The sequence below is a fragment of the Melopsittacus undulatus genome, chromosome 16, assembly GCF_012275295.1.
Source record: "Melopsittacus undulatus isolate bMelUnd1 chromosome 16, bMelUnd1.mat.Z, whole genome shotgun sequence".
NCBI classification, from domain to species: Eukaryota; Metazoa; Chordata; class Aves; order Psittaciformes; family Psittaculidae; genus Melopsittacus; species Melopsittacus undulatus.
This window is the reverse complement of record NC_047542.1, coordinates 3,066,445-3,083,298: the sequence shown is the minus strand read 5'-3', so window position 1 is coordinate 3,083,298 and position 16,854 is coordinate 3,066,445. Positions and strand designations below refer to the sequence as shown.

Genomic DNA, 16,854 nt, shown 5'->3' with positions numbered 1-16,854 from the left:
GAGTGAGGAGAAATTGGACCCGGCCCTCTATAAGCTGACATTCAGACTGTTGCTGAGGCCGGTTTGAGCTGCGTTTCCCTGTCCTTTTAATCTTCCATGCAAAAGATGACGATCTTACAGCAGACAGACCACTTAAGCAATACTAAAAGAAGTCAGACCACACATAATAAAACAATACATCCAGACATATTTAATGCAAGAAAGTTGGTGTTCAATGGCACTCATAAATAAGAGACTTTGTTCAACACTTTACAAGTAAAGCGCTCAGTTATACTACATTAGCAGGTACTTTTGAGGAAGAAGCAGCTGCAGGGGGTAATTTAAGTTGTTCAAGACTTGAATGACCAAACTGCATCAGAAAGGGTTGAGTGAGAATAATCCCATTGCCAGGCTTCAAACTGGGCTATAAGGCTGGTTGCTGGGCTCCATCACTACCCCCCTTAGTTTCTTCCTTCTATTGCTAAATGTATATAGTGAAACAGAGCTGAGGAGGAGCAGCAGCAGGAATCAGAGCACATCTATGTGCTGTCCTGACACAGTTACCTGACAGAGGAAGAAGGGGGCTCTTCCCATCCCTGCAGCTGGGAGGTCCTTGCTCTTCAGCATGGATTTAGCTTCATCCGTAAGTGCTCCGGCTGCCAACAGCTCTGACAGTGGTTTCTTTGTACCCCAAACAGTTCCCAATGGCCCCAGCATAAACATGTGGTTGTTGCTGAAATCCGAGGCTTTTGCTTAATGCATTCAGATGGAGCAGGAAGAGCCCAAAGTGTTTAAAGAATAGAAGAGTTCCACTGCTTAAAACATGCATGCTAACCAGTTTTACAACTGCGAGCATGTCCTACCTGATTTACTTACAGCTTAAGTCCACTGTGCATTCCCAGCAGGGGAATGAGTGATGGCTATTTCATAGAGCTGACTGACATTATTGTGCTTCTAATATTAAATATGAACAAATACACATCTAGAAACAAGACACTCCACGCTCTATAACACCATCTTACAACTACATAGGAACTGCATGTCTGGGTGAAACAGTAAATGTGACATTCAAAGCAAGTGCCACCAGTGGAGTTTCACATTTTGCCCTAAGAAGAAAACACTTTTATGTTGGGGATACACTATAATTTAGGAGAGTTCTTGGGGTGGGGGGGAACACTCATAGAGTCACCCCCATTTCAGGGCAAAGTCAATGCTGAAGGCTGAGGTCTCCCAACAAACCTTTACATTTAAAACTGCTTTTGAGGACTCATTTGCAATTCTAACTTTGTATTTGGGGAAAACAATATCAGGAAGGGGAAAAGCATCAGCTTGGAACATCAGCAGAAAGGCTTCTTTGGTTTGTTTCAAGTTCAACTTCATCCAACACTAAACCATGACCCCAAAGCCACCCAAAGAGGGTCATGGCTTTGCTTCCATAATAAGAATCCTCCTGATACTCCTCACATGGAGAAGCTTCTGTGTTTTAAGAGGAAGGGCTACTCTGCATGACACTGGCACACCTAAATACCCAGTGTGTTACTCCATAGTCACTTTGCTCCATAAACATTTGTTAAAGACCAACACCCACATATTTAAAACATGTTCTTTCAATACCGGCTGGGGTGAGCACGGCTGGAAACCTTCCAAATCTCTGCCATTTACTGGCATAGAAATGCCATTTGAATTAGCTATTAGACCCATTGTGGTATTTGCATTCTCATTTTATTCACAGCAAAGTAAAGTTCGGAATACTCAGAGGCTGCTGCAATACTCAAAACAGCTGATCAATTAGGTGAAGTTGGGAATAACACAAAACATGGAACATCAATGATGTGACATTGATATCGAGATAACTCATTCCATAACTCCACCCCAAAGGAAAATGCATCACTGAGCTTTGGAGCTGAATCTCAGAGCAAAATCTGCTTCCAGGCACACAGACACAGGAGTGTGCAATGCAGGCTTAGCTGGAGTGGTACTAATGCTATTGATAGGATTGAAAAGAGAAAGTGCTTTCCATAAAGGTAGACTCATGTCTCAAAGTGCTTTTAGTCTGTCAGTGATTAGAAAACATTCTCTACAAGTTTTTACACTTATCTTACAATGATTCTCAGCAAGTTTACTTAGAAGGAAGATCCTAGGTTTCTAGTTTCAGGAAGTTGGGATTGAACACTTTGGTCTATTATGAGGCTGCATTTCTCCCTCTGTAGTGTTTTATACTCTTTAAGGCTACTTGTATCTCTCACCCCATGATATAACCACCACTGGAGGCACTGGCAGGAAGAGGGGACAGGCTTGCACCCAGCACCCAGACAAGCACTCAGGGAAACCAGCTCCCTTAGGCGTCACTACAGGCGTTCCACACACCAGGAGCATCGAACCCTCTACAATTACACTCTAATGTAGCCTTCTTAGTCCCCCAAATCAGACAAACCAAAGCCAAGTCTCAGTATAACAGTTTAGAAGGACTCTATGGCTTAGCTTTTAGAGGTGGGGTTTACATGGGAATGAAGTGGCAAGGGACCCCTTGAGGAAAGCACCACCAGCACAGCACCTTGGTGGGTCACTGACACCCACCAGCTGATAAAGGAAAAGGATTGCTCAAGGTTTTAAGCCTCCAAAGTACTTTACAGCCACCCATCTATCCATCCAGGCCTCACAGCCTTCCTCCATGAGGATCCATCCCCAACAGAAACACAGTGACCAAAAGGCATTGGAAAGCAAGGGCCCATGCTCCCAAAGCTGCTCCCTGGGAAAGGGGGCTCAGACCTTGGTGGCAGAGCTGTCCCTGGCTCAGCAGGACAGGCACTGAAAGCCAGGAGCTGGTTTTAAGGCACTGGAATAATTGATTTGCTTAAGGCTGTTGTAGGAGGTGGGGACAGGAGAGGTTAGGATGTAGACATCCTGAACTCCGTTTCCATCCAATTGACCCCATGTTCTTACTCTAATTCCCCTACATTTAGCTTGCTTCCATTAGGCACATCTCCCAGTTGGTTTCTCCCTTTTCCTGAGCATTTTGATTTAAACCAACTGAAAAAACCAACTGAAAACCACCTCTCCAGTGGTGATGCTCTTCAAAGAGAACTAAGGACACTTTTTGGCTTTCTTAGACCTATCAGTCTGCAGTTTTGAAAGGAATAGAGTGTGGGGGGGAAATAGGAGAAGGAAAACCATTGCTCACGTAACAAGGCAGCAGCCTGTTCTCTGCAGTAACTACTCTCCATGACAGTCATCCAAGAAGAGTCCAAGTCCTAGGTTCACTCCCCACCTTCTCCAGCAGTGGTTTCAAGCAGTGTGTTGGGACCATCCCTGGTACCCAAAGAGAAGCAGATGACTAAGTGAGATGCCTTCTTCTCGCTTCCCAGCTGGATGAAGGTGGCAGAGCAGCCCTGAGGACGAGCCTATCGGTGCCCGCTCTGGTAGGTGTAGGAGATGGGCTGCCGAGCCCCAGGTCTGACCGTGAAGGTGTTGGTAGGTCCACTGTACTGCGAGGTGCCATGGAGAGGTCTGGAGGGAAAACAGAGGGAAAGACATCGAAATCCAAGGAAACACTTTGGGTTTATTCAATATCACAATTACATTTTCTTTTAGCTAGTGGAGCAGGGTGATGTTTGTCACCTTTTGTCTCCATTCAGTGGCACGAGGTGGAGAGCGCCATAGCCACCATGGTTATGGCTGGGACCAGTGCCACATCCATGGTCCTGGATTGAGGAGGCAGGAGATGAGGAGCAGTCATTGCCAGGCATCGAGTGGCACTACATGAGCCAAAGGGCACTGACTTATCCCTGTCCTCTCCTTCCCATCCCTCCTCTCCTTCAAACCAAAGGGACACAGGAAGGCACCAGCTTGGGCTGCACGTACCTGGGGGCTGCCACCGTGCCAGGGGGTGAGAACTCCCCATTCTGCACCTTGTACTTGGCATCGGCACTGCCGTACGGAGCCGCTTTCCCAGTGCCATCAAGGGACGTCCTCCGGCCCTGGGCACTTGTGGGGCCATTCCTATGGCTGGAGCTGAGACGACGGCTTCCATCCCCAGCCGAGGAGCTGTAACCACCGGGGCCATAGGAGGAGAGGGTGCCCGTGGCCCGGGGGGGTGCAGCAGCCCGGGGGTAGGAGCTGTCAGACTCAGAGACATAAAGGCGCTTCTTGATGAGCGGGCGCGGGTTCGGGCAGCGGCTGATGTACCCGGTAGAGCTGCTGTAATCCGGGTACTGAGGCACCAGGTCACTGTTCCTCCTGCTTGTCTCCGGGGCTGCGGGCTCGTGGTTGCCCCCATAGTTGCGGCCGTAGCCAGGCCACCTGAAGTACCGCGGGGGCTCCGAGCCCCGGCTGCAGTCGGGGAAGCTGGGGCACTTGCGGTTCTCCTCCCGGCTTGGGATAGGGCCCTCGGTCTCATCCGTTTCATTGCTGAATTCAGGAGGTGGGGGGATAATCCCATAGTCCAGCACTGTCTCCCCGTTCTCCTCCTCCCTGTGCACACCATGGCGGGGTTGGATGGGGTATTTCGGCTGCCCTGGCTCAAGGAGACCTCGCAGGAGACTGGAAGCATCAGCCCGCCGGTGCCCGGGGATGCTCATGGGCTGTGTATCCCGGCCCTGCTCCGAGGAGCTGGAGAAGGATGGAGGTCTGCTCCATCCCAACCCCACTGCTCCCACCGCAGGCGGCCGGGGCACCACGGTGAAGGAGCCAGGCTTGGATTCATGGCGATAGAAGCTGGTGGATGCAGTGTCTGATAAGGCACTGTTGGCTTTAGGGGGCAGCTTGGCCCGTGGCACAGCTCCCACCTCACCCGGCTGCCGGCCCCGCTGGGCTCTCTGCCGGGCTGCCAGCAGCAGAGCCATAGGGGAGCCGCGCTCCACACGCTCACCCGTCACCGGGTGGATCAGCTCCTCCTCTTGCCCTGCTCCCGATGGGCTCCTGGACAAGCCCATGGCACCGGGCGGCTCAGCCAGGCTCGAGGCAGGGGGTGGCTCAGCTGAGCTGGCTCCAGCCCTGTGCACCTTGTACTGGAAGATGGGTGCGTTGGGCTGCGGCTCTGAGCTCCGTGCAGGAGAGACGGGGGGTGATGGAGAGGTGGGAGCAGGGGGCTCCTCCACAGGGCTCGGAGCTGGGTCAGGGGGGCTCACGCTGCTGTTGAGGGGCTCGGGAGAAGGGGTCGAGTTCTCTGTGGTCTTGCTTGTAGCCGGATGGTCCTCGTGCCCGGCCTCATCCTTCTCCACTGCAGCCGCTGGTGCTGGGAGTGGGCTTGGAGCTGGTTTGGGCAGCACTGATTCACCTGGGTCAGGAGGGCTCTTCCTCATACGTGGGGTGCTGCCACCATCCTCAGAGCCCTGTTTCGGGCTGCTGAGCCCCATGGCAGGTTTGCCTTCTTTCTTCAGGGACAGCACAGCCTCCAGCTCATTCCTGATCTTCATCACACTGCGGGGCTGTGTGGTGGAGCCACTGTCCGGAGCAGGGAGCACCGTGCTGGGAGAGCCACCATTGGCAATGGGGATGCTGCTGGGCACCTCTTTCTTCTCACTCTTCCCTTCTATGGGTAACTGCACATCCTTCCCTGCAGGTTGGGGCACATTGAGACTGGGTTCATGGCTGCTGGTGTGGTTGGTACCAGCATCCATGGCCTGTGGAGCAGCCGGCTTCTCCCCTGGCTTCTCCTCCCTCCGAGGGGAGCGCAGGAGGGCAGAGAGCTCGTGCCGCAGCCGGTTCAGGTTGCCAGCATCCTTCCAGTCATCCTCAGCGGTCGGGTAGTCCGGAGGAGGCAGGTCCAGGTCGTTGGCAGTGAGAGGCTCAGCTTTGGGAGGAGGAGAGTCTTTCTCGGCTGTTTTTGGCTGGGGAACCTTGTCCATGTCAGAGCCTGGCTGTGGGGACTGGTGACCAGCAGGATTCACCCCTTGGCTGAGCCCTGCAGCCGGCTTGGGGCTCAGTGGTGGGGGTGTGGGCTTAGTGATGGCCTGTCTCAATGGGGGATTCCTTTGCTCAGCTTCTCCTGCATAAGCCTTGGCTGCAGGTCTGATGGTGAAGCAGGGCGGGAGGGGGGGCCGGGCATGGGGCTGCCTGGGGAAGGGCTCCTGCCCCATGGGCTGGTTCTCCTGCATGGGGATGGAGGAGGACCTGGCTGGGGCTGGTGGGGGCACCTTGAAGGACCTGGGGAAGGTGAGGTGGGGCTCAGGACAGTGCTTGGGCTGCAGGCTCTCCTTTGGGCCAGGGGCAGCAGGGACCCCATCCTCAGCAGGGCAAAGCGGTCCCTCAGCATCCGCCTGCCTTGTGTTCAGCACCGTCTCCGACTTCCACTTGGAGATGCCGGTGGTGAAGGGAGCTGGGGCCAGGCTGAGCGGAGCAGCTCCCGGTGGGGCTGGTGGGATGAAGTCCGGAGGAGCCGGTGTGCTGGGTGAGGACAAGGCAGAGGATGGAGGCTGCGGAGCTGCCATGGCCGGGGGTGGTGGAGCTGCCATGGCCGGAGGTGGTGGAGCTGCCATGGCAGGAGGTGGTGGCACTGCCTCAGGTGGTGGTGGAGGGGGGGGCAGCATTTCGGGTGGCGGAGGGACCAGTGAGGCTGGTGGTGCTGGTGCCGGTGCTGTTGGAGGCGGTGGGGGGGGCACCGATGGTGGTGGAGGGATGTCTTCATCCAGGTCATCCCCATTGAGAGCCTGCGGGCGCAGGTCCCCCACCGAGCTGTACATTCGGTAGTTCCCATTGATCTGGGAGCCAGATCCTGCAAGGAAGAGGGAGAGCACAGCAGTATGAGCACCTTCTCCATCAGTGCAGGGATGGACAGCATCATCTCTGGCCAGCTATCCTCCTAGGGAGGCAGGTTATGTTGCTGAGCAGCTCTTTAAAGCTGGCAGTGCTGAAACAGCCACTACACCTCACCCCTTAGAAATTAATTCCTTTTCAATGACTTCAGAACCAAATTAAGAGTAGTCTCTATTTTAGCATGAAAACCCCATGATCACACTGTCTGCTCCAGAGCTTGGTACCCACATCCTTCCTTCCCCAAGGGCACGGTGCTGCTGAGCACTTGGTGCCATCCAGGACTCAGCAGAGATGATCCCTTACCAAGAGTTGGCTTTTCCTCAAAGTCTTCTGGCACTGATGGTGTTGGCACAGCCACCCCATGGGATTCCTGGGAATTCTGCAGTAGTTGAGAAGAAGGAGCTGTTAGTTTAATGCCCAGGGTATCAGAGCACAGGCCCCAGCCTGTATAACTGGTAATTTGTCTGCACAAACAGGAACCTGATGGGATATGGGGCTGTTTCCAAGACATGGAGTTAGAGGGCTGAAAGGGATGAACAATAAAGGTTGCACAAGCCACAGACACAATCCCCCTGCACTGGTCAGGTGAAGAGGGGCTGGAGAGGGGCATGGCTGTTTCACACCCACATTTAGGGCTCCCCAGCATCACTTTCTCCCCATTCACATCCCAAGCACGGGTTTTGTGGGCACTGATCCCCACCAAGCACTGCCAGCTCACACTGCATCAGGTACACACCACACTGAGGTCACAGGCAGACTCCAGCTTTTTGGGAAACAGCAGATGTGAACACTGAGGAAAACTGCTGCTTGTGTGGTTTGTGTTTCACTCTCAGTTACTCCCTTCACATTCACACTGAACACTCAGCAGTGCCTTTAGCTGGTACAGGACCATGCAATTTAGCAGCCTACACATCTGCGAGGATGCTTTGTGTAATTACAGCCACCCACCATGAGATATTCATGGCACACTGACTCACCTGCAGTGCTGACCAGGGCTCCTCTACACCTACCAGGCACAGAGAGCCTCTCCTTCCCTCCACTGACTCATTGCAGGGAGATTGCAGCTGCTCATCAAACCTACACTAACCTGTCCTGAACACAAACCCATGCTGAATCAGGCTGTCAGCACAGGCATGACAGAGGCAGTGGCCTGGACTTCCACATAGCAGCACTGGGAGAGACCCATAGCACAGAAACAACACTCCATGAGCAGCAGAAGCTCACAGACCCCATGGGCAATGGTCAGGGACACACTGTCCCATTCCCAGGCTCCGGGTCCATCCTCTTGCACTCCTGCTTACCTGGGGCAGGTGTTTGCATTAGCTGTTAACAGCCCCTTATCCTGCCATCAGCCTGCACCAGTGCAGTGGTGTTCTGCATACAAAAGCCTAGATAATGATTGAGCCGTGCCCTTAGCCTGGTATTATCACTATTTCTACAGGAGATTGCTACGGGATTCCAAAGTCTCCTTGGTCAAAGGTTAAGCTGGGTTTCTACAGCCAGCCCCATCCAGGGTGCAGACAGTGCATTAGCATCACACACAGCCCTGGGAATGAGGAAGAGGGGAGCTGCTGGGGCAGAGCTGACTGGAGAAGCAGCAGCCTGGGCTCCCGCAGACAGCTTCTAACAAAGCAATAAGGAAATACAGGTTTCACTTGCAAAGTCCATCACCCTGCAGATGACCAAGGATCCTCTATAACCACGAAGGGAATGAACCAGCTATTGGCAAGCCAAGAGAGAGTGAGTGAGAATTGGCATTCCGGGGATTGCACAACCGAACGGACAGCTTGATGCTGATGGAGAAGGTGAGGTTTGCTAAGGCATTAGATCTGTTTGTGGTAAAACAACAGACTAGGTGAGCCTTATAGCCTCAGCTGAGGCATCTTTACTGCTCCCAAGTCACAATACAAGGAAAGATACTTAACTTCAGCTGGAAGCCAGAGGGAAGACAAAGGCTAACAGAGGCACTTCAAGGGCCGATAATGGAATTGTCCAGAGCAATGAGATAACCACAAAGAGGAGAATCTAAAACAGCTCTATCAGTTCCCTTTTGCTATGGAAATGTGTTGCTGCCAGTCTGGAGAGCACCTGGAGATCTGCTCATTTGCAGGGAAACAAAGATGTCTGAGCACTGCATTCCAAGCACCACATGCGTCACATGTTTGGATAGGAGTAGAAAGGGAACGGCAGTCGGAAGAGATCTATGCAAAGCTGGAGGAAACAGTCCACATAACCGAGGAGCGGTTTTGGACATGTCATTTCAGCAGGGCCTCGGGACTGGGTGAGCCCGTTTACACCAGAAGCATCTGTAGCAGCTCCTAATGCTGAGCATCTCCCCAAACCCACCCATCCGCACGTCATGAGCTGGCTCCTGAAATGGAAAGCATCTCCATAGGCTGCCGGGCTCCAGAGATGGAGACGGAGATTGCTTCCCTCTGCTGTGTTTGCTCGGGGTGTGCCGAGCTCCAGCTGATTCAGAGCAGGGCTGGGGGCGGTGCACAGGAACCAGCATTTCCAGTTTGCGGTACCTGAATCAGATTCCTGTGCGGAGGATCCCGGCGGGGGAGCTTTCACTGGAAGCACCAGGAACGGCTCCAGTGCCAGCACACAGAAACCCCTGTTCTAGTGAAGGGACCTGCCTGCCCCCATGCTCCCCAGCTCCCATTCAGGAGCCCATGATTCCCATAGAGTCATGGAATGGTTTGGGTTGGAAGGGACCTGAAAGCTCCTCCAGCTCCAACCCCTGCACAGGCAGGGACCCCTTCCACTGGAGCAGCTGCTCCAAGCCCCTGTGTCCAACCTGGCCTTGAGCACTGCCAGGGATGGGGCAGCCACAGCTTCTCTGGGCACCCTGTGCCAGCGCCTCAGCACCCTCCCAGGGAACAGCTTCTGCCTCAGAGCTCAGCTCAGTCTCCCCTCTCTTGGGCAGGTTCAAGCCATTCCCCTTGGCCTGTCCCTACATCCCTTGTCCCAAGCCCCTCTCCAGGTTTCCTGCAGCCCCTTTAGGCACTGGAGCTGCTCTCAGGTCTCCCCTTGAGGAGCCTTCTCTTGTCCAGGCTGCCCCAGCCCAGCTCTCTCAGCCTGGCTCCAGAGCAGAGCTGCTCCAGCCCTCACAGCAGCTCCATGGCCTCCTCTGGCCTCACTCCAACAGCTCCATGTCCCTCATCCATTAAATGAACTAAGTTTAAGGCTGCCTCTTACAAGAAACTGACCAATATAAAACCAAAAGACCTCCCTGTGATGTCAGAGGGACCAGAGTATCTCCAAACATGAAGAGCTATCCCCAAACTCCTGGTTTTGAAGCAGAACTATGGAATTCAGTGGTTAACTAGAGGAATTTATCCCCCCAGGATGTCAAAGCTCTGCCAGCATCTGCAGAGCCTGGGAAGCCGGGTGGGCAGGGGGATGTGGTGGTACCCAAGAGGCAGGCAGCAGAGCCCCCTTTCCCCCTGCAATCCCTGCTGGGACTCAGAGCAGCCCCAGGGAAGGTGCTATGGGGGGAAGCATCCAGGCACAGGAAGGCTGTGGGGCAGAGGCTGTGGGGCAGAGGCTGTGGGGCAGAGGCTGTGGGGCAGGGTGTGTGCATCCTCTGACGCACAGCTGTGCCTCGGAGCTGCTTCCCAGAGAGCAGGGGGGTGCAAAGAGAGGGTTAAGGCTGGAGCTGCAGAGCAGCTCAGTGCAGAGAGGTATGTGGCATTGAGCGCCTGTGCCAATGCCAGTCCTAATCAACCCTCATCAGAGTAATGCAAATCCCAGCACAGAGCAGTCCTCCAATGATGTTTCTGATTCCTACTGATTTCTTTAAACCTGTTACTCTTGGAAGAGGACAGGTTTGTGAGGGACCCTCACAAGAGCAATAGAGGGGAGAAAAGCCCCAGAGTCAGCACCATGGCTTGGGCGATGGCCCTGAGCCTTTATCTCAAGGATGTACGTACTCTTTATTCCTCTATCACATAGACTTCCACTACTATAGTATCCGAAAGCTCTAAGAAGCTGCAAGAGGCCAGGTGCCCTCTAGAAACATGAAGGGATGGGGTGCCCGCTATGGTCACACATCCAAACTGTGCTACTGGAGACAAGCCTCTCAGGACCAGTCTTACAGTTACCAGACTCAGATCCCAGATGAGGTTTTTCACTATGATCTTTAGGAAGGCACCAGAGAGGGCACAACCCCTTTGTAGAACCTGTGTAACCCCATAACTTCCGGATTATGCTCTCCCAATGGATATAATAACCCCTCCCAACAGTTGTCTCCCCCCACCCCAAGCTGTCCTCCCAGTGACACCCGCACAACCCCAGGAACTCCCAATGGCACCCAGATGACAGCACCCAGCCCATTCTCTGCTGAAGGTGGTGGCTGCTCTGAAGGACAAGGATGTAGGAGGAAAAACATCCTTTGCTGTCAGAGACGATTTCCTCGTCAAGACCAAAGGCTTTGATGTGTTTTACTGTCCTTACTGACCTCCAGTGACCTGCACTTCAGATTTAGCTATTGACATCTCCAGACTATCTCTGAGCAATCAACACCTCACTGTACTCACACACATGCAGCAGGGTTGAAGCCAGCACTGAGTTAAAGCCACCTTCAAGCCCTCTGGGTCCGGCTGCTTTGGCACTTGCTGCTCAGTCCCTGCATCCAGCTGGAGCACTGGGAATGGTTTCCCTTATGGAGGGATTGAGAATCCTCCTCTGCTGCATCACCTCCTCGTTCCTCTGCTGTAAACAGGACACAGCTTTGCTATTGCTGTCTCCAGCAACATGGGTGATGCAGAGCGAGATACTGCCAGCAGCGGTGAGATAAAACGTGGTGCAAGCCAGATCTATCATCTACATGCTCAGCAACTTTCCCTTTAATTGAAAATACAAATCTAATGATGCTTACGTCTGATGCCTGAGCATCTTGCTTATGTCCAACGCAGCCTTGAACTGAGATCACCTCCCAATCCCTCGTATCCAGCATTATTACAGAGTGGTTCTGCTTTTCATTAGCTTTCTTCCCTCAGGTAGAGGATGAGAGCAGCATCCAGCCCAGCTGGTTCTGGGCACTGCCACAAGGAACCCCAGCACCACTGTGGATACTCACAAGGGGTAAGAACGTCAGCAGCGGCCGGACTCTGGGACGTGGTTTGAGTGTTGCTGTGCCAGAGTCAGTCATTGTCCCAAAGCGATTGTCGCCATAATACACTTCAATCACATCACCTGAGGGGAAGAGAAGACTGTTAGGATGAGCAGCCACAGGAAAAACATGGACACCACCTCATTTCTGTGAAGGATTTGCTCTATCAGCTCCCAGGAATGGCCAAAACCCTTTAGATTCTGAGGAATATCCAAGTGTTTTGAAGGTAGGGGGAGAAAGGTCCCAGCGGTTGGCAAAGCAGCCCCACACCCCAAGGCAAAGAGCCTTCCCAGAGCTCCAGATGCTGGAGTTTAATAAGCACAGATGTCAAGGTCTATTCTGAAAGGCTTATTTCTAAGAGTAGCTAACTGAAATTTACCTCAGGAAGGTCAAAAGTCAGCAGAAGAGCTCCATTCACTGCCCACCCAGGTGATGCTTAGGGAAGAAAAGTGCTTCAGGAGCAACTGTATAGTGCTATGAGGCTCTGACCCCTGGGTGAGCAGCAGTGGGTCCAAGGCTGGCACCCCCAGACCAGCTCATGGACTTGAGGACCATAAAGGTCTTCTCCAGCCTAGTCAATTCTGTGCTGAGCTTGGGCAGGATCTGATCTTGGTCAATCCATCAGCAGCTGGAATTGATGGGAGAGGCAGCAGCAGAGCCTGATCACAGCAGATAGAGGGAGGGAGGCTCCTGCCCTTCCTCACCTGCTGACCGTTGCATCCAAGTTAATTACAGGTTCTCTCAGCTCTATCATGACAGCAGGTCCCTGTCATGACACCAGAGGCAGCAGAGGCATCCCTGACCCTTGCCTTGTGCAAGCAGGAAGGGGTGAGCGGAGGGGAATACCTCACTGCACTGCTCAGTGATGGAAATGGGACACACACGGACTTCCCAAGGAGGGGTTTCCCCTCGTTTTGCTCCCATCACCCAAGGGCAGCAGGAGGGAGGTGATGCAGCTGCTCTCCCTGCTGTGGCCGAGCACCACCAGCATCCCTAGATGTGCTGCTGGAGCAATCTCTGTCTGCCCCTGATGCAATAGGTACCAGTGCACAAATAGTGCCTGCCCCAACACTTTGACACCTCAGCCTGCCTTACAGAGACAGGCTCTGGACATCTTCCCACTGAACACTACTCTCAATGGAGTCACTATGGCAGGAAGCAGTCACAGAGCCCCAGTGTCACAAGCAGGAACAGCCACCAGGTCCTCCAGGTTCCCAGCCCCATGCTTTTACCCTGAACCACACCTTTTTGGGCCGGTTTATTTCTGACCATGAATAAAGCTCATAAAATTAGCTTAATTACGCTCTTTGTGTCTGATTAACAGCGTGAATTAACAAGCAGAAGCACCGGAGCACCTGAACCCCACCTTGGCTGGAAGGAGACACACAAATCGTAGCCAAGGAGACCAACATTAAAGGGAAAATGAGGAAAGGAGGAGGAAAACAAGCAAAATGGCTGTGAGCAGAGAGAGAACTGCAGGAGCATTCCCAGACTTCCATAGGGGTTTCAGTGAGAAGAAGCAAACAGCCTCTCTCTCCATCCTGCAACACCAAGAAGTGAAGAGCTGAGGTTTCCCCCCACTACAAGAGGTTGGAAGTGAATCCTTCCCCTCAAGGGTGAAGCACAGAAAGTTTCTGTCAAGTATCAAGCCATTAAAAGCCAAGGAGCAGAAAGGTGGAGGCTGTAGAAGCTCCACACTGAGGCAAAGGGGCCGGGCTGCGTTTCTAAGCCCCCAAACCCGAAGCAGGATTGTCTGCCTTAGGAGCTGGCTGGTGGTGCCACCAGATCCCTGCCCTCCTTGGACAGGCAGAGATCAGGCAAGAAGCTCATAGGGAAACCGAGCTTTGGAGAAGAAAGAGGAGGACAGATGCTTCTGTCTCACTGATGAACAGCCCTTGTATGAACACCAGGAATGAAGAACCGGCCACACCAGGGGCTGGGCAGCAGCTACCACACCAGGGGCTGGGCAGCAGCTACCACAGCCTCTGCTGCACTGGTAGTTTGGAGGCAGATGGATTCCACACAACTTGAAACCTGCCACCGCGTCCAGCAGGAATGGCAGCTTCTCCTTTCTCCCACCCACTGCCCCACAGGTTACCCTGGAATACACCCAGGAGCATCCATGGTGCTACCACTGCCCTTATGGTCCTCTCCCTCCCACCACAAGGGATCCTTTACATAAAGGACATTTTCACAGAACCCCAGACTGGTTTGGGATGAAAGGAGCCTAAAGCTCCTCTAGCTCCAACCCCAGACAGGGACCCCTTCCACTGGAGCAGCTGCTCCAAGCCCCTGTGTCCAACCTGGCCTTGGATTTCTTTAGCTTTCAAAGTACTTCAAGGCACTTCAGTTCGTGTGGTCCTACCACAGTTAGCACAGGACAGGAGGAGCTGCTGCCTTCAATGCCATCAAATGATCATTATTTTTCCATAACGCCCTGGGTGACCCCAAATCCAGTGAGTAAGCAGCAAGAATTAAGGCCAATGCAGCATGAGAGTTTGGACTCAGTTTGGTGGAGCAGTGATAGAGTAGTTCAGAGACTTGAAATGATGGGAGTTTATATTAAACAAGACACTAGGTAAACCCAGTGAGAAACTGCATTAAAGATCACAAGGTCTTTGATCCTAGATTACTAAGCATCCCTAACCTGAATGTGCTTAATTAAAGTCAAATGAGGTGCTTGTAGTTGTGTTTCCTTTGCTAGATAAACAGGACTTGCCTGCTAAGAGCCTGTCACCAGTAAGACCTGTGCTCTGCCAGCCTCGTTTCCTGGAAGGAGGGCTCAGGAAACGCCTTTGGAGGCTGCAGGAAGCAGCTCCCTTCCACCTTGACTACACTTTGGGCACTTTGTGCCATTCAGCCTGTCCTGGAGTTGTGTCCTCAGCCATGGGAAATCAAATAACCGAATCTGCAATGCATGCAATGGGACTTCTCCCTCCTTGGGGGTTGCATCACCTGGAGTAGGCACAGCAGGTTTGGCGCTGGGGTATCCACAGCAAGGAGGCGGCACCAGTCACTATATTCAGGAATCTCTGAGTCAGTGACAAGCAGATCTACACCCATTCCACATTGCTTAACTTGTGTTTACTTTGTACCAAAAACTAAGGTGGGGATCAGCAGCAGAGGACTCCTTCTGGCAGCTGCCATGGCATGAAGCTAGACAGCAAAGAGTCAACACACAGAGATGGGGCTTCACCATGACACTGTGGAAACCAAGGGGCAGGAAGGTCTGAGCCATGGACTGTGGAGCTGTGAGCTATGAGGAACCCCCAGCTCAGCACCCGCTCCTCTGAGCACCATCACTCAGCTCTGGTGTGGCACACTCCCCTCCACAAATGACATTAATGATATCAATGCCAAGGGGATGCTGAGGATGATTCAACAGCTTTGATACAGGCTCAGATTTCAAGGGCTGCTGGCTTTCACTTTGGAAGCTGACCCACACAGCAGTTCCCCACACCTGAGAGGAACGCCTTTGTACTGCAATTGCAGCCACGGAAATCAAGCTGGTAATAAGCAGACACAGCAACTTCTGTTCTTTTTCCTTTTTAAATCCAAACCACATCAGAGAGAAGCTTGAATCCTCCTCAGATTTACAGCCCGTAGAAATCAGCACTTTTCCTTTTGTGCTCGAGACCTGCGTGAAACTCTCCGTCCCATTTTCATTTTATCTGTAGTTTCACCAGCTCAGCCTTCGGGGTGTAACCACCTTGCAACAGCATTAATGGACAATACTTCACCATTGCACAGCTCAGCAAGCACCCAGGCCGTTTCCAAGCTTGGAAGGAGCTGCTGGAATCTTAGAGCCACCAAACTTCATCCACAACCTGCTAATCTTTTATCTACCTGGCTCCACTCCTGTTAATTTGGCTCCCTCCTCCATGAGCCTCCAGGGCACAGTATTGCAATTAAAACCACAGAGAAATACAAATGAGCCCGGGGAACGGGCAGCCCTCACCCCCTGCGAGCAGAGCCCTGCACGGAACAGGTTTCTAAAGTAAATAAGTAAAGGCTGGGGAGGCGCTGACCGAACGCGGCGTGGGAAAGAGCGGTCGGGAGCAGTAAAAGGGACGTAAAGGAGTTCGCTTTAGGCACGTTGGAGCTCCCGGGGCATCCACCGGAGCCCGGCGCTGCTCTCAGCCCCCCCCCGAAGTCCCCTTTGTCCCGGAGCTCTCGGTGGAGCCCGGCTCCATCCGCCCGTCGGTCCCGGCCCGCTCCCGGTCCCTGCGCACGGAGCTCCCCCCCCCGACGGACCGAGCGGACACTGACCGGTGCCACCAGCGCTATCCGAGGTCACCTCCTGCGTGAAGATCCAGGGTGGGTTGGTGGCGAACAGGGAGGCGGCTGCGGGGCTGGGCTGGCGCTTCCCGAAGAGGCGGCTGAAGGTTCCCTGCACCGAGTGATGCTTCTTCATGGTGGCGACCCCCGGCGCTGGCCGCCGCGCTCCGCACCGGCATCCCCGCCGCACCGGGGCCGCTGCCACCACGCACGGATGGAGGGGGCCGGGCCGGGCCCCTCCCTCGGCCCCTCCCTCCGCCCAGGTGCCTCCGGTAGCACCCGAGCCGCCTCTGCCCCGTGAAACACGGAGTGGTTTGTGCTGGAAGGGGCTGGAAGCTTCTGTAGCTCCAACCCCTGCCATGAGCAGGGACACCTTCCACTGGAGCAGCTGCTCCAAGCCCCTGTGTCCAACCTGGCCTTGAGCACTGCCAGGGATGGGGCAGCCACAGCTTCTCTGGGCACCCTGTGCCAGCGCCTCAGCACCCTCACAGGGAACAGCTTGTGCCTCAGAGCTCAGCTCAGGCTCCCCTCGGCAGGTTAAAGCCATTCCCCCTTGTTTTACCACATCTGATTCCCCCCCTTAAACCCAACCCACACTATCAACCTTTCCAAGTTAGCCCTATACTGAGCATCCAGGTTTGAGATCTGCAGCTGTACAACGAAATGCCGTCTGGAGCCAGGGGAAGCAGAAGCACAATCCTTTGCTCTGTGTGTGTGTGCTGGGAAGC

At 53.6% G+C, this 16,854-nt stretch overlaps 1 protein-coding gene across 1 annotated transcript; it reads right to left on the bottom strand.

The window, feature by feature from the left end:
• Positions 1–167: 167 nt before the first annotated feature.
• Positions 168–16,342, bottom strand: C16H6orf132 (chromosome 16 C6orf132 homolog). Its single transcript, XM_034069753.1, has 5 exons — positions 16,118–16,342; positions 11,816–11,931; positions 7,036–7,111; positions 3,841–6,691; positions 168–3,486 (listed from the first exon to the last, which is right to left on the bottom strand). The coding sequence occupies exons 1-5, from the start codon at positions 16,260–16,262 to the stop codon at positions 3,381–3,383; spliced, it is 3,294 nt and encodes a 1,097-aa protein (XP_033925644.1). The 5' UTR covers positions 16,263–16,342; the 3' UTR covers positions 168–3,380.
• Between the last annotated feature and the right edge of the window lie 512 nt (positions 16,343–16,854).